Source organism: Chanodichthys erythropterus, chromosome 10 (genome assembly GCF_024489055.1).
Source record: "Chanodichthys erythropterus isolate Z2021 chromosome 10, ASM2448905v1, whole genome shotgun sequence".
Classification (NCBI taxonomy): Eukaryota; Metazoa; Chordata; class Actinopteri; order Cypriniformes; family Xenocyprididae; genus Chanodichthys; species Chanodichthys erythropterus.
In genome coordinates this window covers 43,308,709-43,327,436 of record NC_090230.1, presented here as the reverse complement: position 1 = coordinate 43,327,436, position 18,728 = coordinate 43,308,709, and the positions used below count along the sequence as shown (strand labels likewise).

The following is an 18,728-nucleotide window of genomic DNA, read 5'->3' as shown; positions in this document are numbered from 1 at the left end:
AGGAACAAATGGTACGATATGGTGTACAAATATCCTGATTTCATTGTAAAATGAGATTACCTCATTAGTACTTTTAAAGTATCTTTACACAGCTGGGTTAAAGCTGCTCTGAAGAGGCTCTGTGCCACCACCAACTTGTTTTTTAAGATGAAATGCTGCATAACACTAAAATATGCCGGTGTTGTGCTGAATTTTAATACCCTGCCAAATTATTACCTAATCTTTGCAGCAGTATTACATGTTAAAAAGGCCTGTAGTATCAATATATCTGTATTAAGTAACACATTGCCTTAATCAAAAATGTAAATTAACTGGAACATGAGTGATAATAATTTAAAGTGATTGCCGTCATTGTGACAGATATTGTATTTACCTGCTTTAGAAACATTTCAGGTTTTCTAACATATTTATTAATTAATTTATTTTTTTTGCCACAGCACAGTTTTGATAAGTAAAAAATCCCACAGCACACCACTAAACATTAAAATATAACAAAATTGCACAAACACACATTGCTTGAAATGGCATAATAAAAATGGATATTGTGCCCCACACTGCATGCACACCCATACAGTCCTCAAAAATGTATACTATTGTCTGTATATAGATGTGGATCATTTTCACCTCACAATAATGGTAAGCAGGGTCGAAATTTGGGACAAAAATGCCCCAGAAATTCAATATATATGTGCAATCAATATGTGCAAAAAATGCCCCTGAATGAGTTTTCTTGTTTTGGTCATTGAATCAGTCACTTCTTTCAAAACTCGAATTCATTCAGGAATGAAACACCACTGTGCGTTGCTCAGAGACGCACAACGGTTCTGCTGTGGCTTTGATTGGAACTATTTTCATTGGAGAGAAAGAGCAAAACAGACAAAATTGTGATAATTTAATATTAATTTCTTGTTTATTGAACAGTCAATATCACATTTACAATCGTGCTGATATCCGAGAAAACAGCGTAGTGTTGTGTGATATTGCTCATTTCACATACTGTATGCGTTGGTTCATTGAGTTCTGGAGAAAGAAAAACCTGAGTAAGTTTGTTTTATTTGCTTGCCAAAGCACACTTTTCATCGTTTTTGGCACTTGGGCTGTGTTAAAAGGGTTAGCTCACCCAAAAATGAAAATTCTGTCATAAATTACTGAATAAATTACCCTCATATAGTTCCAAACCTGTAAGACCTTCGTTCATCTTTGGAACACAAACACAGATCTTTTTGATGAAATCTGAAGGTTTCTGAACCACACATAGGCAGCAACGTAATTGCACCTTTCAAGACCCAGAAAGGTAGTAAAGACATCGTTAAAGCAGTCCATGTGACTACAGTGGTTCAACCTTAATGTTATGAAGTGACGAGTTTTCTAGTTGTGTGCAAAAACAGAATAATAATGACATTATTCAATAATTTCTTCTCTCCCGTCTTTCTCCTCCGATGTTGACATAGTCAGCACAGTGCAGGGCTTCCAGGTTCTGTCAGGACGCTAACTCGGTATTCAGTACTCAATAAATGCTCTTGGATTTCATCACAAATATCTTAATGTGCTCAAAGATTAATGAAGGTCTTACGAGTTTGTAACGACACATGAGGGAGGGTGAATAATTAATGACAGAAATTTCCTTTTTGGGTGAACCCTTTAATTTTGCGGCTCAGTGAAATTATCTGATGAAGAAATGTCGGATATATTTGTTGTTATTTCCTCCCCACTAATGTCTATATGTTGTCGCCTCTGTTACTCTGAGGATGATGAGGAGGTAATGGTAGCGTAGCGTGGAAGAGTTCAATGCAACTTCACAAGCCCACATCTTCTAGCCACGCACACACAAATCAAAGTGACAATAATGAAACTTTAACAGAATAGCCAAAATTTTATAAAATGTGTAAATAAATTATCATTTTAATTTTCAGTTATATATATTTTTCCAGCATCACTGTGGCCCTGGGCAAAGCCTGTGCATTAATGCGGCCCTGCATGTGTCATTATAATTATTAACATTTTATGAAAATCAAGCTCAAATGGAGTTATGGATTTTGACCAGCGAATGACCAGAGTTATGTGACAGGGGTGTTGCTAGAACCTTTTACTGGAGTACAGCCCCAGTTGCTGTGTCCCAGTAAAATTTTCCCGATAAATAATTTTCTGATAAAGTAGATTACAGTAGACAAGTCTGAAAATAGGCTTTCCAATTCATTGAGCGTTATCATTTCCTTTATTTGAATTACTTCAGGCTGTTTGTAACGCTAGCTGAAGTGGAAATATCCTGAGCGTCCTCTCCTCGACCCCTTGCTCTGAGCTCCTCCCTTGACTTTTTGCTGTGGAATCCATGACTACCAGCTTATTATTAATTACTAATATGTGAATTTGTAGTTGAACGAGGAAATTCCGTTTTCCAGACCAATTTACTTGGCTCCGATTATTTACATACAAAAGACTGTTCTTTATTTACCTTTGCACTGCAAACAAGCAGAGACGGTCCAAACTGTGCACTGGACTTCAATCACGATAGAGGCGGGTGGAGTTATGAGATGTGATTGACAGTTTGAGGATCCAATGGAGTTATAAGATTTAGTCACAACCTTTTTTAAAAAAATTTTTTTTATATATATTAAAATTATATATTTTTATATTTATATTTTTAAATATTTTCATTGGTTAAATATTTGTAAAGCCCACATACAGACGTAAAGGATGACCAATAGCATTATTTTTATTTATTGTTTTTTAAAAAGATACAAAATATAGAGATAGCAGGTTTCCGCCTGACAGCCACGATAGCCTATATTTTAATTTGTAGCATTTATTTTTATTTAATTGTTTGGAATTTGATTATTTTCCACGGAAACTGGCTTATAGGAATTAAGGGTTAGTTCACCCAAAAATCAAAATAATGTCATTTATTACTCACCCTCATATCGTTCAACACCCGTAAGACCTTCATTCATCTTCAGAACACAAATTAAGATATTTTTGATGAAATCCGATGGCTCAGTGAGACCTCTATTGAGAGCAAAGCCATTGAAACTTTCAAGCTCCATAAAGGTACTAAAAAACATAATCATAAAAACATATTTGAAACAGTTCATGTGAGTTCAGTGGTTCTATCTTAATATTATAAAGCGATAAGAATACTTTTTTGTGTGCCAAAAAAACAAAATAAGACTTTCTAATAATATCTATATGGGGCGATTTCAAAACATGAGCTTCTGAGCTTTATGAATCTTTTGTTTTGAATTAGTGATTCGGATCTCCTATCAAACGGCTGAAATCACGTGACTTTGGCGCTGCGATTCACTGATTCGATTCATAAAGCTCTGAAGCAGCGTTTTGAAATGGGTCATCACTAGATATTGTTAAAGTCGTTCGTTTGTTTTTTTGGCGCACAAAAAGTATTCTCGTCGCTTTATAATATTCATGTTGAACCACTGAACTCACATGAACGGTTTCAAATATGTTTTTAGTACCTTTATGGACCTTAAGAGTTTCAACGGCTTTGCTCTCAATAGAGGCGTCACTGAGCCATCGGATTTCATCAACAATATCTTTATTTCTTACATTTTCGGAACACAAATGAATGACAATGACATTATTTTCATTTTTGGGTGAACTAACCCTTTAGAAGTGAAAACGGGAGACTAAGTATCAGTGTGGAAAAAAGCCTGGAAAGAGACGTTAGGATTTGGGGAGAAAAACGAGAGATTCTTAGTGCATTCCAGTGAGTTATTATGGGATATATCGTAAATTAAATCGGGAGAGCAGACCACGTGCGCAGTAGGCTACCTTTTTCACTGTTACAGTGGAATAAAAGAAAAAAGAAAACAGGCATATAGGCTAATCAGGAGGAAAAGAATGCAGCGACTGAAACGATATTCTTGTCAAACCATGTCACATTCAAATACCAAACGTGTTCTCTTGAAGTCTGAACATGACAACATGAAGAATTTTTTACAGCTCATTCAGTCAAACTGATGGATAAGGATTATTTGTAGCGCAACCTTGTGATTTGAAACGGTTTGTTTGGTCTTCTTGAGTGGAACTTCCCCAGAAACCGAAAGTGCCACGCATAATCTAAACGCAGTAGCTAGGCTCGTCAGGAAAAAGGTGGATATGGTCAGAGCAATATTAAGCTTAGATCATGAACGATAGAATATTTCATAATGCTAATTGCTATTATTTGTATAACATTAATTGCATACAGTAGTTGTGAATTATCTGACTCCTTAAAGAATTTTCAGTCCGTTATTTTCGGGGCCAATCGAACGAAGAACCTAAAGTGTTTTGGTTCACGTGATATTAGTCGATTAAAAAAAAAATAAAAATTTAAAATGAAACGTGTGACGAGTAAATGTATAATAAAGTAATGGCAGTGCTTGTTTTCTCCATCTACCCTCCAATACTCCAGCAGCTGCCTTACTGTTGCTATGGTTACCTCCTCGGGCGACTTCTGTTCGCAAGACACGCGTCTATTAGCGCAGTGGTAAACTTTCGTAGATTCTGCAGCGTTGCTTAAAAATGCTTTAAAAATGCTATATTTACATTTAAATCCCAAACATCCTTAGAATAAATTATACTTGGCATAATCACTTTATCTTGGCACCACTTGCGTTCATGTCCATAGTAATAAGCTCCATATTACTTGGCAGGAAAACTCGCAATTCTGGTTGTAGTTACCATTGACCAGTATATTTATTTGTGGTAAATGGCAGGGTAATTATGAAGAAACATTCAGGCATAAGACATTTGTTTCAGTATGAATACAGTACAGCAAATTTTTGTCATACAAGAAATCAATAAAAACCAAAGCCACAGTGTTTTCCTCCGGTAACTTAACAAATGACGACCATATGCCATAATAGTACAAGTGTTCACACGTGCAAATATGATCAAACATGAACAACCTCAGGTGAATGTTGGTGTTACGGATGGAAAGCACTGTGCGTGTGCTCTTCCAGAGCTGCATTTCGCTCAAAATGTACCAGAGGTCCCTCATGCGGACATCAAACAGTGGATGGTTTTCGTCTTCCATCCTTAAGGATAGAGTCCAGTCCATCTTGTTTGTTCACTTTCACTTGGAGCTGGTGTATTTGGTCACGGCCTTTGTGCCCTCGGACACGGCGTGTTTGGCCAGTTCTCCCGGCAGGAGCAGGCGCACGGCCGTCTGGATCTCCCGGGATGTGATAGTGGAGCGCTTGTTGTAGTGCGCCAGGCGCGAGGCTTCTCCGGCGATGCGCTCGAAGATGTCGTTTACAAACGAGTTCATTATACCCATAGCTTTTGAGGAGATGCCGGTGTCCGGGTGGACTTGTTTCAGTACTTTGTACACGTAAATGGCGTAACTCTCTTTCCTGGTCTTACGCCTTTTCTTATCCCCCTTCTTCTGGGTCTTGGTGACAGCTTTTTTAGACCCCTTTTTGGGAGCAGGCGCTGACTTCGCAGGTTCAGGCATTGTATCGGTTTTTCACAAAAGCTCAACTGTCACAGAACCGTTATGGTATGCGAACGAGCTGCGCACATTTCTGCCCCTTATTTATAGAGTCGGCATGCAAATAAGACTGAGCACAGTCTCGGTTTCGATTGGATGGCGTTCTAGCGTCATGGACTGAGTTTTGAGCGGCGATTGGCTGCTTGTTGTACAGTGAAGCCATCCAGTCAGAGCACACGTCCGGGTATAAATACCAATCCCTGCTTACATCATAAGCGAAAGCGCATTTGACCACCAACACTAAACACGACGCTACTAGCCAAACAGGCCGTTCCTTTGTTGTCAAAACATGTCTGGAAGAGGTAAAACCGGTGGGAAGGCCCGCGCAAAGGCCAAGTCTCGTTCATCCAGAGCTGGACTTCAGTTTCCAGTCGGACGTGTACACAGATTATTACGCAAGGGAAATTACGCCGAGCGCGTAGGCGCAGGAGCCCCCGTGTATTTGGCCGCTGTCCTGGAATACCTAACGGCCGAGATCCTCGAGCTGGCAGGAAACGCAGCCCGAGACAACAAGAAAACAAGAATCATCCCCCGTCACCTGCAACTGGCTGTCCGCAACGACGAGGAGCTCAACAAGCTTTTAGGCGGCGTTACCATCGCGCAGGGCGGAGTGCTTCCAAATATCCAGGCAGTGCTGCTGCCCAAGAAAACCGAGAAGCCAGCCAAGAGCAAGTAACGGGCCTTTGCGTTCACGGACAATGACACAAACGCAGCTCTGCTAGTTTGAGTCCAAGCAATGTTATGTTCCCTTCTTCACGTTATATTGTGTTTGTTTTAATGAAGACGACAGCTGCATCTTGTAAACTGATTTTTATTTCTAATATTGATGATTGCTCTTTTGGACAGACGCACTCCCTCACACAAGAAGAGATCTACACCACCACTGGCCATAAATGGCCATGGGACATTTAACCTGCCATCATGGTGGACTATCCTTGCTGAAAGAAAAACAAACAAACTCCATTTGTGGGGTGAATGAACATTAGTAGTTCATTGTATATGGACCAATGTTGGTTACATTTTATTTGTCACCGCTATAAATTACATGCAAGTCATGTCCTTTATCTGCTGTTCAGTGTTTATGTTGTTTCAATAAATGTTAAGTGCCGGTGGAAGGCACAAAGAACCCGTGATTCATTGTTTTTCTCGAAGCCGCATTGTGCTGCATGACTTGAATAGTCTAAAAGAGAAGCTCTAATTAGAACTGTATCAAGTATGCTTCAGTATAAAGAGGGCACTCGGTATTTTTTACACTAAAAAATTGATAGCCCATAATTAAAAATAGAAAAATCATTCAAATTATGCAAATTTATGTGCTGAAGATTTAGACTGAAAAAGCTGTTTAATTGTGCATGGAGCGGGTCTCCTCTCATGGGCACCACCATGTTGACATCACATGACTTGTCATGTCAGTTATTGACAATAACAATTTACTTGGTATTGTAAAGCACAATGAGCAGTTGGTGACCAAGTAATCTGACTACAAAAAATAAACCAATAATATTAACTATATAATTCCTACCATTATATTTATGCATATTTACATATTTTGTAAATATTATATTACATATATTAAAAATTAGAAAAGTGCAAATATAAATAAACAATGGCCAAACGTATTGGTTTATCTCAACAAACACAAGTACATAAAACAATAGAGCCCAATAAATGTAAACAAAAACAGAATGCCTCTTCAGTGTAACTGCATGTTCCCATACAGTCACAAAATCTATTAGCTACAGCATTGTGCCGAGTTTTGATGTCATGCTGAAGCCATTGTTAAAGGTGCAATATGTAATATTTTTGCAGTAAAATATCCAAAAACCACTAGGCCAGTGTTATATATTTTGTTCACTTGAGTACTTACAATATCCTTAATGTTTCCAACTATTTGAAAATAAAAATTGAAATTTTAACCGGGATGTGCGAGGAGTCGCCTGTCAATTGCGTCATACCCGCGTTATCTTCGGTTTCCGGGTTTTATTTTGTAGAAACCATGGAAACACCAAAGACGCTTTAATATATTGCATGTTTTAAAAGACAAGGGAACAACTTTTTGGTTACACTTATAGACAGAAAACTATTTTTATATAGCTCAACACGTTTAGTCTTATTGTTTAAATCTAATTTTCTTGATTTTTTGCGAGTACCATGCTTTACTATGCCTCAGAGAAAAACACTATTTTGTGAAGTAGCTAAAATAGCATAATCAGATGCAGCTTTATTTTTAATAACAGTAATACAGCATTTTCTCCATCATACAAAACATTTTAAAATTAATTGCATGTCATTTATCAACACAAGCCATCCAGCATTTAATATGATATTCTAAAACCGATCTAGCTTACTGCAGTGTGCAACAGTGTCTCACAGCGGCCGCCGAGCGAACGTGTAACGTTATAACATCATTTTCAACACTCTCAAATGTATCTAATATGATAAACAGAACTGCGTTACCTCGTACTCATGACCGGAAAAGCGGAATTGGCGCCGACGACTGTGGCATAAAAGTTCCGCTGCTCGTGAGGCGCGTGTTGCGCAATCGCTCCAGCGGCCTCGTTCAGATCCCACAACACTCGGTCCTGCTCTGCTTCATACTACAATAACGTTACTAATCTCATCCATGAACATGATTTCTTCCCGAGTCCTATCCCAATTATTTTCCACCGGCCGTTGAGGTCAAGACCACATCTCCCAAGACTCCGCGCTCAAACTTGGCGTCATCAAGCTACGCCCTTGTTTTGAATAGGCCTCTAGCGACTTCTAGCGGACAGAAAATATTACATATTGCACCTTTAATTAGATTTCTTACTGAAATTTAAAAAAATTTTTGAAAGTTAGGTGTAAATAGATCACCACCATATTATTATATATTTGATATATTTTTATTGTACAAACATAACCCTTATTATATTACAGCCTTTATGATTCAGTCCAATTTAAAGGAAAAGAAAATGCATTCACAGGATTCACATCTGCTTAATACGACTTTAAGTGTTTGTACTTTTAAGTACTTCAAAAACTTTGTAACAATTCTGTTGTTACACTGTTAATTAACACAAGTGCTTCATAGCCAAGATGACCATAACTTATAACTTAAAAATTATTTTATAAGCAGCAAGGAAAATTCAGAACCTTGCATTTATATATAGTTATAGTTATTTTTTCCCCTCTCAAATCATAACGATGCTTTTAAAGACAACATGGTTTTCAGAAGTGGTAATTACATGAGATATTACAATAAATGTAAAAGTGAATTAAATAATGTTATATAATGATTTAGTCAGAATATAACAACATATATATAACAACATATAATCTCCACTTGTTTCTCTGACTGTATGCCTATTTCTCTGCGTACCCTTCGGTTTTCATGTCATTGAGCCCCAAGTCTTCATTCTGCTCAAAGGTCCTGGTGTACTTTTCAATCTTCATTTCTGGATCTGGATCTGGGGCATAAACATTCTGCAAAAAGAAGTCGGGGAATTAATCTTCACATAAAAAGAACAAGATATATACATCCAAATGTTTAAAGTCACACAACTGAAGACATTAAATCTTAAGTTTAACCATAAGATATCTTAATAAGATTCTTTAAATGAAACGATGTTAAAAAAAAAAAGTTTAACTGGCCTCACCTGAAGATAACTATTGCCTGTTGGATCATCCAGGATAATATGCACATCCATTTCCCCCGCCATTATCTAAGAAGCATTTTGTAAACACAACACATTAATTTCTTGACAATTCACAATTCTACACATAAAAGGAAACTTATTTTAAATAAAAAAAATTCTCTACATATATTTATATAATACTTAATTAAAAAAAAATACACACATTTTTTTTTTCCAAAAATATATAAGTTCCTTTTTAGACTCCATATTGAGAATATTGCCATTGCATTTAAAGGATTAGTACACTTTAAAATGAAAAATTACCCTAAGCTTTACTCACCCTCAAGCCATCCTAGGTGTAAATGACTTTCTTCTTTCTGATGAACACAATCATCAAAAAGTTATATTAATAAATATCCTGACACGTCCAAGCTTTATAATGGCAGTGAACGGGGCAATGCGTTTGAAGCTCAAGAAAGTGTATCTATCCATCATAAACTCCACACCGCTCCAGGTGGTTAGTAAAGGCCTTCTGAAGGTGAAGCGATGCATTTGTGTAAGAAAAATATCCATATTTAACAAGTAAAATACTTAGCTTCTGCCAGACCGCCTTCCGTATTCAACTTGACGAAGAAAGTGTAATGCCTCTCAGTTTAAAGGTGCCCTAGAATGCTTTTTCAAAGATGTAACATAAGTCTAAGGTGTCCACTGAATGCGTCTGAAGTTTCAGATCAACATACCCCATAGATTTTTTTTTATATATATTAATTTTTGTAACTGCCTATTTTGGGGCATCATTAAATAGACCCTTTTACTGTTTGTACACAATGACGACGTAGCAACGTATGCGCACGCATTTTGGCAACGGAAGTGGTGTTGTTCCCCATAGGTTCTAACGTGTTAGCAACAAGTGATATATATATATCTACAGCTTCGCGAGCGGATTAAGCAACACAGACAGATAAAGTGATTTTAAAAAGTTGACTTTATCAAATGGTATCCGGCTGTCAGATCCGTGTAGTCGAGTGGATAGAAGACGTTAGTAGATGACCAAATACAGTGGCCAGATATATACACATAAACCAGGGCTCTCAAGTTTCTCAAGACAGGCAAGAATGACAAATATCCAACAACATGACATGATTTTTAAAGTGACCAATAACATTGACGATGTAATACACTATAATTTATTTAGTGCTAATAAAATTATTAAGCCTATTTGGAGAGAGAGATGTTTAATGTGACAAAATGTCCGTCATCGTGTGATAACGAAAATATAACTAGGTCTAGACTACTGATCAGGTGTTTTCAGTGAACAGGCTGTAAAACTGTTGACTAAGTTCAGACACTCATGAAAAACTGATGCTGATTATCTGGGAAACATTCTCAGCAGTCAAGTTTTCATTGTTTGTGTCAATCAAGCTGTGAATTTGTTGTAACATTAAAATAGGAGATCATGACTTATTCTGTGCTCAAAGTGATGCTCAGAGCTGTTTTCCTCTGTGGGTGAACGAGGATGATGGCGAACAATTCCAGGATATGCTTTTTTTTCATTGGCTGTTGCGTTAAATCTTACCCAGATACAATAGTGCTATTTTCTGATTGGCTACTGTGTACCCTCTTTCTTTTTTTGATTGGCTGATAAGTGGCAGCCTACTCCAGGGGAGACGCGCTTGATTCCTGCCCAGCGCAGCGGCATATTAAATATATGAAAAATAGTTTTTCTGCGTGAGAAATACAATGTGTGGCGGGAGTGCGTGACAAAAGACCGAAATGAGAGACTGTCACGCTCAATCCGTGACATTTGAGAGCCCTGAAAAACGTTCAGAGTTGCTAATACGTTAAAACCAATAGGCAACAACACCACTTCCGTTGCCAAAATGCGCGCGCAACTATTTGATCACGTGGGCTGTAAAAGGGTCTATATGCGCCAATTCAGGCTGCTTCCCCTTTAAATTCTCGTGCTCCCTGCCCCCGAGCTCACGACTCTAACACACTGTATAAACAAGTTTACACAGCTAATTTAACTCTCAGAATGGATCTTTACAAAGTGTTCGTCATGCATGCATCAGATCATGTAAGTATAGTATTTATTTGGATGTTTACATTTGATTCTGAACGAGTTTGATAGTAGCCTATGCTCGGGCTAACAGGCTAAAGCTAACAATACACACTGTTGGAGAGATTTATAAAGAATGAAGTTGTGTTTATGAATTATACCGACCGCAAATGTTTAATAATGAAAACAACGACAGTCTTGACTCCGTGAATACAGTTAGAAAGGATGGTAACTTTAACCACATTTAACAGTACATTACCAACATGCTAACGAAACATTTAGAAAGACAATTTACAAATATCACTAAAAATATCATGATATCATTGATCATGTCAGTTATTATTGCTCCATCTGCCATTTTTCGCTATTGTCCTTGCTTGCTTACCTAGTCTGTTGATTCGGCTCTGCAGCTCCAGACGTTAATACTGGCTTGTTTAATGCTTTGAAAATGGGCTGGCATATGCAAATATTGGGGGCGTACATATTAATGATCCTGACTGTTGCGTAACAGTGTTATGTTGAGATTCGCCTGTTCTTCGGAGGTCTTTTAAACAAATGAGATTTACTTGAGGAAACAATGGTGTTGGAGACTTGCTGTATGTAATTTCCATGTAATGAACTCTTGTTATTCAACTATACTGAGGTAAATTCAATTTTCAATTCTATGGCACCTTTAAAACACTTGCGCTACGTCATACGGCTTCCATATTCAACTTATGAACAAAGTTTAACTGACGCCAGTTATGTTTTTTTTGTAAGTTGAATACGGAAGGTGGTGCTGAATGGATGCACTTTCTTAAGATTCAAACTTGGCCCTGTTTACTACCATTATAAAGCTCGGATGTGTCAGGATATTTATTAATTTAACTCTGATTGTGTTCATCAGAAAGAAGAAAGTCATTTACACCTAGGATAGCTTGAGGGCGAGTAAATCTTGGGGAAATTTTCATTTTAAAATGAACTAATCCTTTCACTGCGAAGAACATTAATAGATATGTTAGTAATATCATTCAAACCTTGTCAATCTTTTGCCCAAAAGCCTCCAGTTTTTCTGCTCTATCTGCTGAAGAGCTGTCTCCACACATGAAGGGGTTTTTTGAAACAATCTAAAATAAGCATAAAAGCATGAAATAAGCATAAAAGAGGCTGTTTGTTGATAACAACCAAAGCGTTAGCTGGGCTTTGATTCCTACCAGGTCTTTGATGTCCTTGAGAAGTCCTTCCAGCGTAGTGAACTTCCCTCCGAGAGCCGCCATCCCCAACTCAAACTCCAGCTCGGGAATCAACACGCTACACGTCTCTGACTGTTACACATACACATGAATGATGAAAAGGTAAAGCATGCTGACAGTGTCACATGGAGTCAAACCCACCTTCAGCAGGTCTCTGGACATATCTGAAGGGTCGGTTAAGTGGAGTGTTATTCTGGTTCCCAGCTCTTCTGTGGCTCCTCCTGATTTCACCTATTTAATGATGTCCACAATAAATTCCAATACATAACAAGAACAGCAAAAAAAAAAATACACAAAAGTATAGCATGGTTTATTATTCCCACCTCATTGGTGCGATGTCCACAGCTGTCGCAATTGGTGGCCATTATAATGACCTCTTTAAAGTGTGGAATTTCTGCAATTGAGTTAAAGGGACCAATAAACTGCTTTCTTTCAATTATGACCCACAGCTGTTAAGGCCTGTTCACACTAAAAACGATATGCACGTACTGCAGTTTTGTCGTCTGCTGCTTTAAACGCTTGAGCTTTTTAAAGAAGACTTTTGACTCTGACTGGCTGTCAATGTTTTATTGTTCATCAGCTGGTAAAAATCGTTCGGACAGTGACTCAACCAATATCGATGCATTGTTATTGTTATAGTTGTGATGTGGACTCTGCTATACTTTTATACTTCAAATGATTTTTAGAACTGTATCTTTATCATTATCCTTATCGTTATCATACTTGATGTGAACGGGCCTTTAGACTTCTTTTATGTGCCATTTTCACAAAAGAATATCACACTAAAATGCTTGCGAAACTTAGAGCTAGTAATTTTAGCCACAGCTTCTCCAAGGGCTTCCTTGGTACTGGGGGTGACCGATATACCAGTAGACACGATTAGCAGTAGACACTATTATCTCTATCACTGTTACGCTAGATTCACATGGGGTGTCTGTCTCAACGCTTAATGGAAGGCACAACCGCCATAGTGACAACAGCCTATCACATTATTTTTCTGGTGTTGCATGAACTCAATTGGCTGTGCTAATGTATTTGCATAGGCGATCTGATTGGCTGACGTCTGCATTGGCGCGATCTGATTGGCTGGCGGCTGCGTTAGCACCTGAAAAGTAGCAAACCTATACAACCTAAACCAAAATTCAGTTTGGCAATGCATGACATTACGCATTCAAAGTAAATGAGAATCGTTACGCTCACATGGCGTTGCTGTGCTGCATGATCACAAAAGCTTATTTTAATGGATTTCTAAGCATTGCAGTTTAAGTCATTAAGTGAGAACTGAACTGAGTTCTTTTTGCAGCCTATTTAGGCTTGAACGGTAAATAAAAATACTTATGTGTCAAAATGACCTTCTTTGCAAGTAAACAGTCATTTATGTCTTAAGTGAACGTAAACAGTTGAGAAAGAAAACGCGCAAGTATATTGGACCCGTGCAGTTGGCCTTAAAGTGATAGCAGCCTAATAAACCTGCTGCCGTCTATCATAAATGTTAATTAAAACAACAAAAAAAGAGAAAATCCCTCACTGCCCTTGACAATCACTTTTGTAACTTTAAGAATAAATGTATATTTAATTTACACAATGAAGACTATGCATTTTTTTTATACATATGATTTCTTTATACAATTCATGTAGTATTTTATTCTATTTATGTAGTACTTTATTCTATTGTAGTTTGTTTTCGTATATGCTTGTATTTAGTTTCTTTATCACCATTTACTTATTTTAAGCCTGGGTTTTTTTTTCTTTTTTACTTAGGCTAGTATTAGTTTTGTGATATTGAAAATGGTGACAAGAATTATGAAATTTCAATGGTATCAAAAATTGATATATATATATAAATCGTTATTGTGAAATAAAATGATTTGTATCGTGAATCAAGATTTTGGTCATTTTGCCCACCCCTACTTGGTACCATCATTTGTTGAACAGCAATTTTCTCTGCATTAAAATAAATTAGTAAAGCAGGATATTAAAAGAAAAACAATTTAGAGATCTACATGGAAAGCCTCTGTTATTTGGTTGGCTATTTAACACACAGAGGCCCTGTGTACACCTGGTATTAAGATGCGTTTTGGTCGATCGGATCACAAGTGGATGATGCTAAATACAACGAAGTGTAAAACATTTTGAGCTTGTCCACTTTCAACCACTTCCAGAGGTAGTTGAAAATGCATCTGAACAGTTTCTGTAGTGTAAACATTCATGTGGTTGAATACGTTCGAACAGTGCAAAAGACCGCCTACTCTCGACTTACTGACCTAATGTGTAAACATTACAGGAAGCGTGCTAGCCAGATGGGATTTAAACTTTGTCAGCTGAAGACCCTTGTCTACTTGTGATCCGATCAAGCAAAACACAGGTGTAAACAGGAATACATCTGAAAATTCATGTCATTTGCAGGTGTATTTTAAAGGATACGGACAAGCTTCATGTTTGTGTTGGCTGGGGCGTTGCATTCTGGGCAGTTAGTGTTGAACACTAATACCTCATTTCTCATTGTGTCTATATCATCGCCTGTCTTTTCGTCGTCTTGTTCTTCCTCTGCCTGAAAAAGAGATGGTAGAAGTTGCAGAAACTTGCAATCATAACACTCATAGCTGAAGTCAACAGCAGAACAGATGCTGTAGCAGTTTCTCACCCCTATTCCTAGTGCAGTGTTGTGTTCAGCTGTCCTGGTGTAATACGTGACAGAGAGAGCTGTGTCTTTCTGAGGCGCAAACGGGTTCTCAATAAAACTATTCCCTGATGGATCATCAATAATCTGTAGACAGAAGACAAATGCGACATTCATTAGTTCATGATAATAATCAATTGCACGGAATCTTTCTGCAGTTTTACTTAAGCAAAACTTACTAATGTGAATTCCTCTTCAACTTCTTTAAGTTTTTTCAGCCTCTGGATGAATTCATCTATTTTTTCAGCTACAGCTGGATCTGTTGCCTGCAATGTGGAGAGGAACAAACAGAACTCTATATTATTCAGATATTATACTAAAATATTCAGATATATTAGGAACATAAACAGAACTTTCTTTCTATTTATTTATAATTATATATATTTATATCTAAATACTATAAAGGGAACTTTATTCTCTATACATTTAACCATTCTATATTTAATTAAATTTCAAAAGAATAAATATTTTCCTTTTTCCGTTTTGGCAGTGAAGAACATTAACAGAAAACTTTGCATAACAAATACTTCACACCTGATGAAACATACAGAATGAACAAGGCTGCATAAAATCATGAGTTTGAGGAATTATTTTTTTTTTTTATCTGAGGTGCACAGATAAAACACACCTTTCTAGCAGGTTGGTCTTGTTCTAAACCTGCCACTGCTCTGTCCAGAAGGCCCTCAATTGTGGACAAGGCTAACCCATCAGAAAGAAGACAAAAAGTAATATTGATATACAGTATTTATTATATTATAATTTACAAAATACCATTCTACAGATTAAGTCTATTACACCATAATAAAATATTCAAGTTGAGTTGGCTGTAATTGCATTATAATCCAGCAGAACATCATCTTTTCAATAACAGACTTATACTTTAGTTAAGAGTCAAAATGGAAATACACAACTTACAGCCCTTCTGTGTGAAAGGAGGAATTTCAAAATCAAGTTGTGGGATTCTGGTGGACGCGCTGTCAGACTTCACAACCTCTCGATTCATGTCCTGCACAAAAGGAAAAACTACTTGCTGATTCCTGGGATAAACTTCAAATGTGACTACATGACATGCCTCCGACATGAATGTATAATACATATCTAAAAACAGTATGGTCCACTGTAACAGTCCGTACCTCTTTGGTCTTCACTTGTAATGTGTACAGGACACCTTGATCTTGTATCCGGCCAGCAGACTGGATTTCTGAGTTGGTCCAGTGACAGTGTGGACATGTGAAGGAGCTGATGATGATTTCTTTGAAGAAAGGGATCTTAGTGAGCAGAAGACGTGTGCTTCCCTGGATGGGTCATAAATTTGGAATCAAATAAATTTGTTAATTTGTTAAAAAAGTAACATTTGATATACGCATTACCTAATACTACTACTACTACTACTACTACTAATAATATTAATAATAATGAAAATAATAATAATAATATAACTGCGTATGTACATTTTCATAACAGTTCATGCACAAACTCTCAATCACTGTAGGTTGATGATCTTCATCATCTGCATTAATGTCCTTAAAAACGCCGCCGCGAATGCGCTCCTCCTCAATAACTGACATCTTGTCAGGTACTCTAGGTTAAAAGTATTTAAACTGTCTCGTTTACTGGTAGAAATGGTGAGCTATTAATGAGTGGCGTTCTGCTAGAAGTTTCCAGCAGCCTTCGCACGTTTTTTGTGTGCACTGAATCACCACCGGGTCAGCTCAAGTTAACAAGACGTGTCAAAATAAAAGTCTCGAATACATATTTGTGATAGAACAAATAACTTCTGGTTTCATAGACAGGGCATTTCAGGTATTTCAATTAGGATATTTAAGTGGCTTTTATAAAAGTGCCTTATTAAAAACAAAACAAACAACAACAAAAAAACAAACAAACAAACAAATAAAAAACATTACAGGTATGCAATGGCACTGAAGTATTTTAAAATAAAAGTACAAGCAAATTGCTTTCAGTTGAAACAGCTCAAACGTGCATTTTAGTCTGGGACTAGGCTTAAGCCTTGTCTGTATAGGCCTACATGTATATATTTTTTGAATTAGTGTTGTAATAATATTGGGTCTACACGTCTTATTACATTAGTATTCAAGCTAGAGGTCGTCTCACAAACAGAAGGCGCCCCGTGTGTTTTACTGTGCATGTCGATATCCCTACTAAAAATATATTCGTTTCCAGACATTCACATATAAATTAGGACGTTATTTTGATGGGTTGTTTCCAATCAGCGGCCACTAGATGGCGCTCCATCAGCTTCTGTCTCTTTACCTCATGGCATATGTCTCCAGTTCTGCTAATGTAGAGCTTTTACAGTCTATGATGTAGAGTCGCAAACCATGGCAAGATTCTACTAATACACACATTCTTTATTCTCATTGGTCTAAAAGACACACTTTGTGTTTATATGGAAGTAAACAACCACATAAGACATTTCTTAAAATAAGGCATTCAGGATTTCACATAGTTCTTCTGACCACATAATTGATTGTCTTAAGCCCTATAATGGTTAGAGAGTCAGACAGGTAACCCGAAAATTGCGGGTTTGATTCAATACTGGCAGGAAATGACTGAGGTTCTCTAGAGCAAGGCACCTAATTCTCAATTTCTCCCCGGGTGCCACAGAAAAATGTTGCCCACTGCTCCGGGTGTGTGTGTCCACGGTTTGCAGTGTGTGTGTGTGTGTGTGTTCAATACTCTTAATGTGTGTATACACTAACTTGGATGGGTTAAATGCAGAGGACAAATTCCGAGTATGGGTTACCATATTTGGCCTTCGTCATGTCACTTTCACTTTCATAAAGCCTGAAGACACTTACACTGTGAGAATCTTATTGGGCTTCAGCATCTCATTCACTGCAGTGAACTTCATGTTCATATCCATGTCATATATAGTGTCCTAGCCAGAAAATAATCTGTTTTACTCGTAGCAGACCAGCACTGCGTAAACAGGCACTTGGTGGCGGAAATGACAAAACTAGGCTACTGCTGTAACTAATACAATATAGAATATGTATTATAATATACATAATTAACAGATATAAAACAAAAGGTATATCCATTATGCAATTATGTCTGTAACAATACTCAGTTGTGTGAGATATGTCTACTGTAAAACTTTTTCAGCTGGCTAAACTTAGAAATGAAACTTTACCTGCTTCCTTAAAAATGTGAGTTAACTTAACTTGAAGATAACCTTTGTTTTAAAATAGTCAAGACAACTCATTACTTTAAAAATTAAACTTAAAGGTGCCCTAGAACTACTTTTTAAAAGATCTAATATAAGTCTAAGGTGTCCCCTGAATGTGTCTGTGAGGTTTCAGCTCAAAATACCCCATAGATGAACTGCCTATTTTGGGGCATCATTAACTATGCACCGATATATAGGTTGCGGCCCCTTTAATTCTCGTGCTCCCCCGCCCCCGGAGCTCGCGCTTGCCTTGAACAGCATAAACACAGTTCACACAGCTAATATAACTCTCAAAATGGATCTTTACAAGATGTTGGTCATGCATGCTGCATGCATACATCGGATCATGTGAGTATTGTATTTATTTGGATGTTTACATTTGATTCTGAAGCTAACATTACACACTGTTGGAGAGATTTATAAAGAATGAAGTTGTGTTTATGAATTATACAGACTGCAAGT

General features: G+C 37.3%; 3 protein-coding genes across 3 annotated transcripts; 1 reads left to right on the top strand and 2 right to left on the bottom strand.

Annotated features, from left to right (window-relative positions):
- Positions 1-4,665: 4,665 nt before the first annotated feature.
- Positions 4,666-5,518, bottom strand: hist2h2l (histone 2, H2, like). Its single transcript, XM_067397816.1, has one exon. It carries the CDS (start codon positions 5,447-5,449, stop codon positions 5,069-5,071), a length of 381 nt encoding a protein of 126 aa, XP_067253917.1. The 5' UTR covers positions 5,450-5,518; the 3' UTR covers positions 4,666-5,068.
- Positions 5,519-5,690: 172 nt separating this feature from the next.
- h2ax1 (H2A.X variant histone family member 1) lies at positions 5,691-6,611 on the top strand. The gene has a single exon (XM_067397815.1). It carries the CDS (start codon positions 5,775-5,777, stop codon positions 6,159-6,161), a length of 387 nt encoding a protein of 128 aa, XP_067253916.1. The 5' UTR covers positions 5,691-5,774; the 3' UTR covers positions 6,162-6,611.
- A 115-nt stretch (positions 6,612-6,726) lies between these two features.
- Positions 6,727-16,752, bottom strand: zpr1 (ZPR1 zinc finger). The gene is made up of 13 exons (XM_067397814.1): positions 16,525-16,752; positions 16,207-16,368; positions 15,989-16,079; positions 15,702-15,772; positions 15,253-15,339; positions 15,038-15,160; positions 14,818-14,944; positions 12,717-12,787; positions 12,535-12,624; positions 12,355-12,465; positions 12,178-12,267; positions 9,124-9,189; positions 6,727-8,950 (listed from the first exon to the last, which is right to left on the bottom strand). The coding sequence occupies exons 1-13, from the start codon at positions 16,639-16,641 to the stop codon at positions 8,831-8,833; spliced, it is 1,326 nt and encodes a 441-aa protein (XP_067253915.1). The 5' UTR covers positions 16,642-16,752; the 3' UTR covers positions 6,727-8,830.
- Between the last annotated feature and the right edge of the window lie 1,976 nt (positions 16,753-18,728).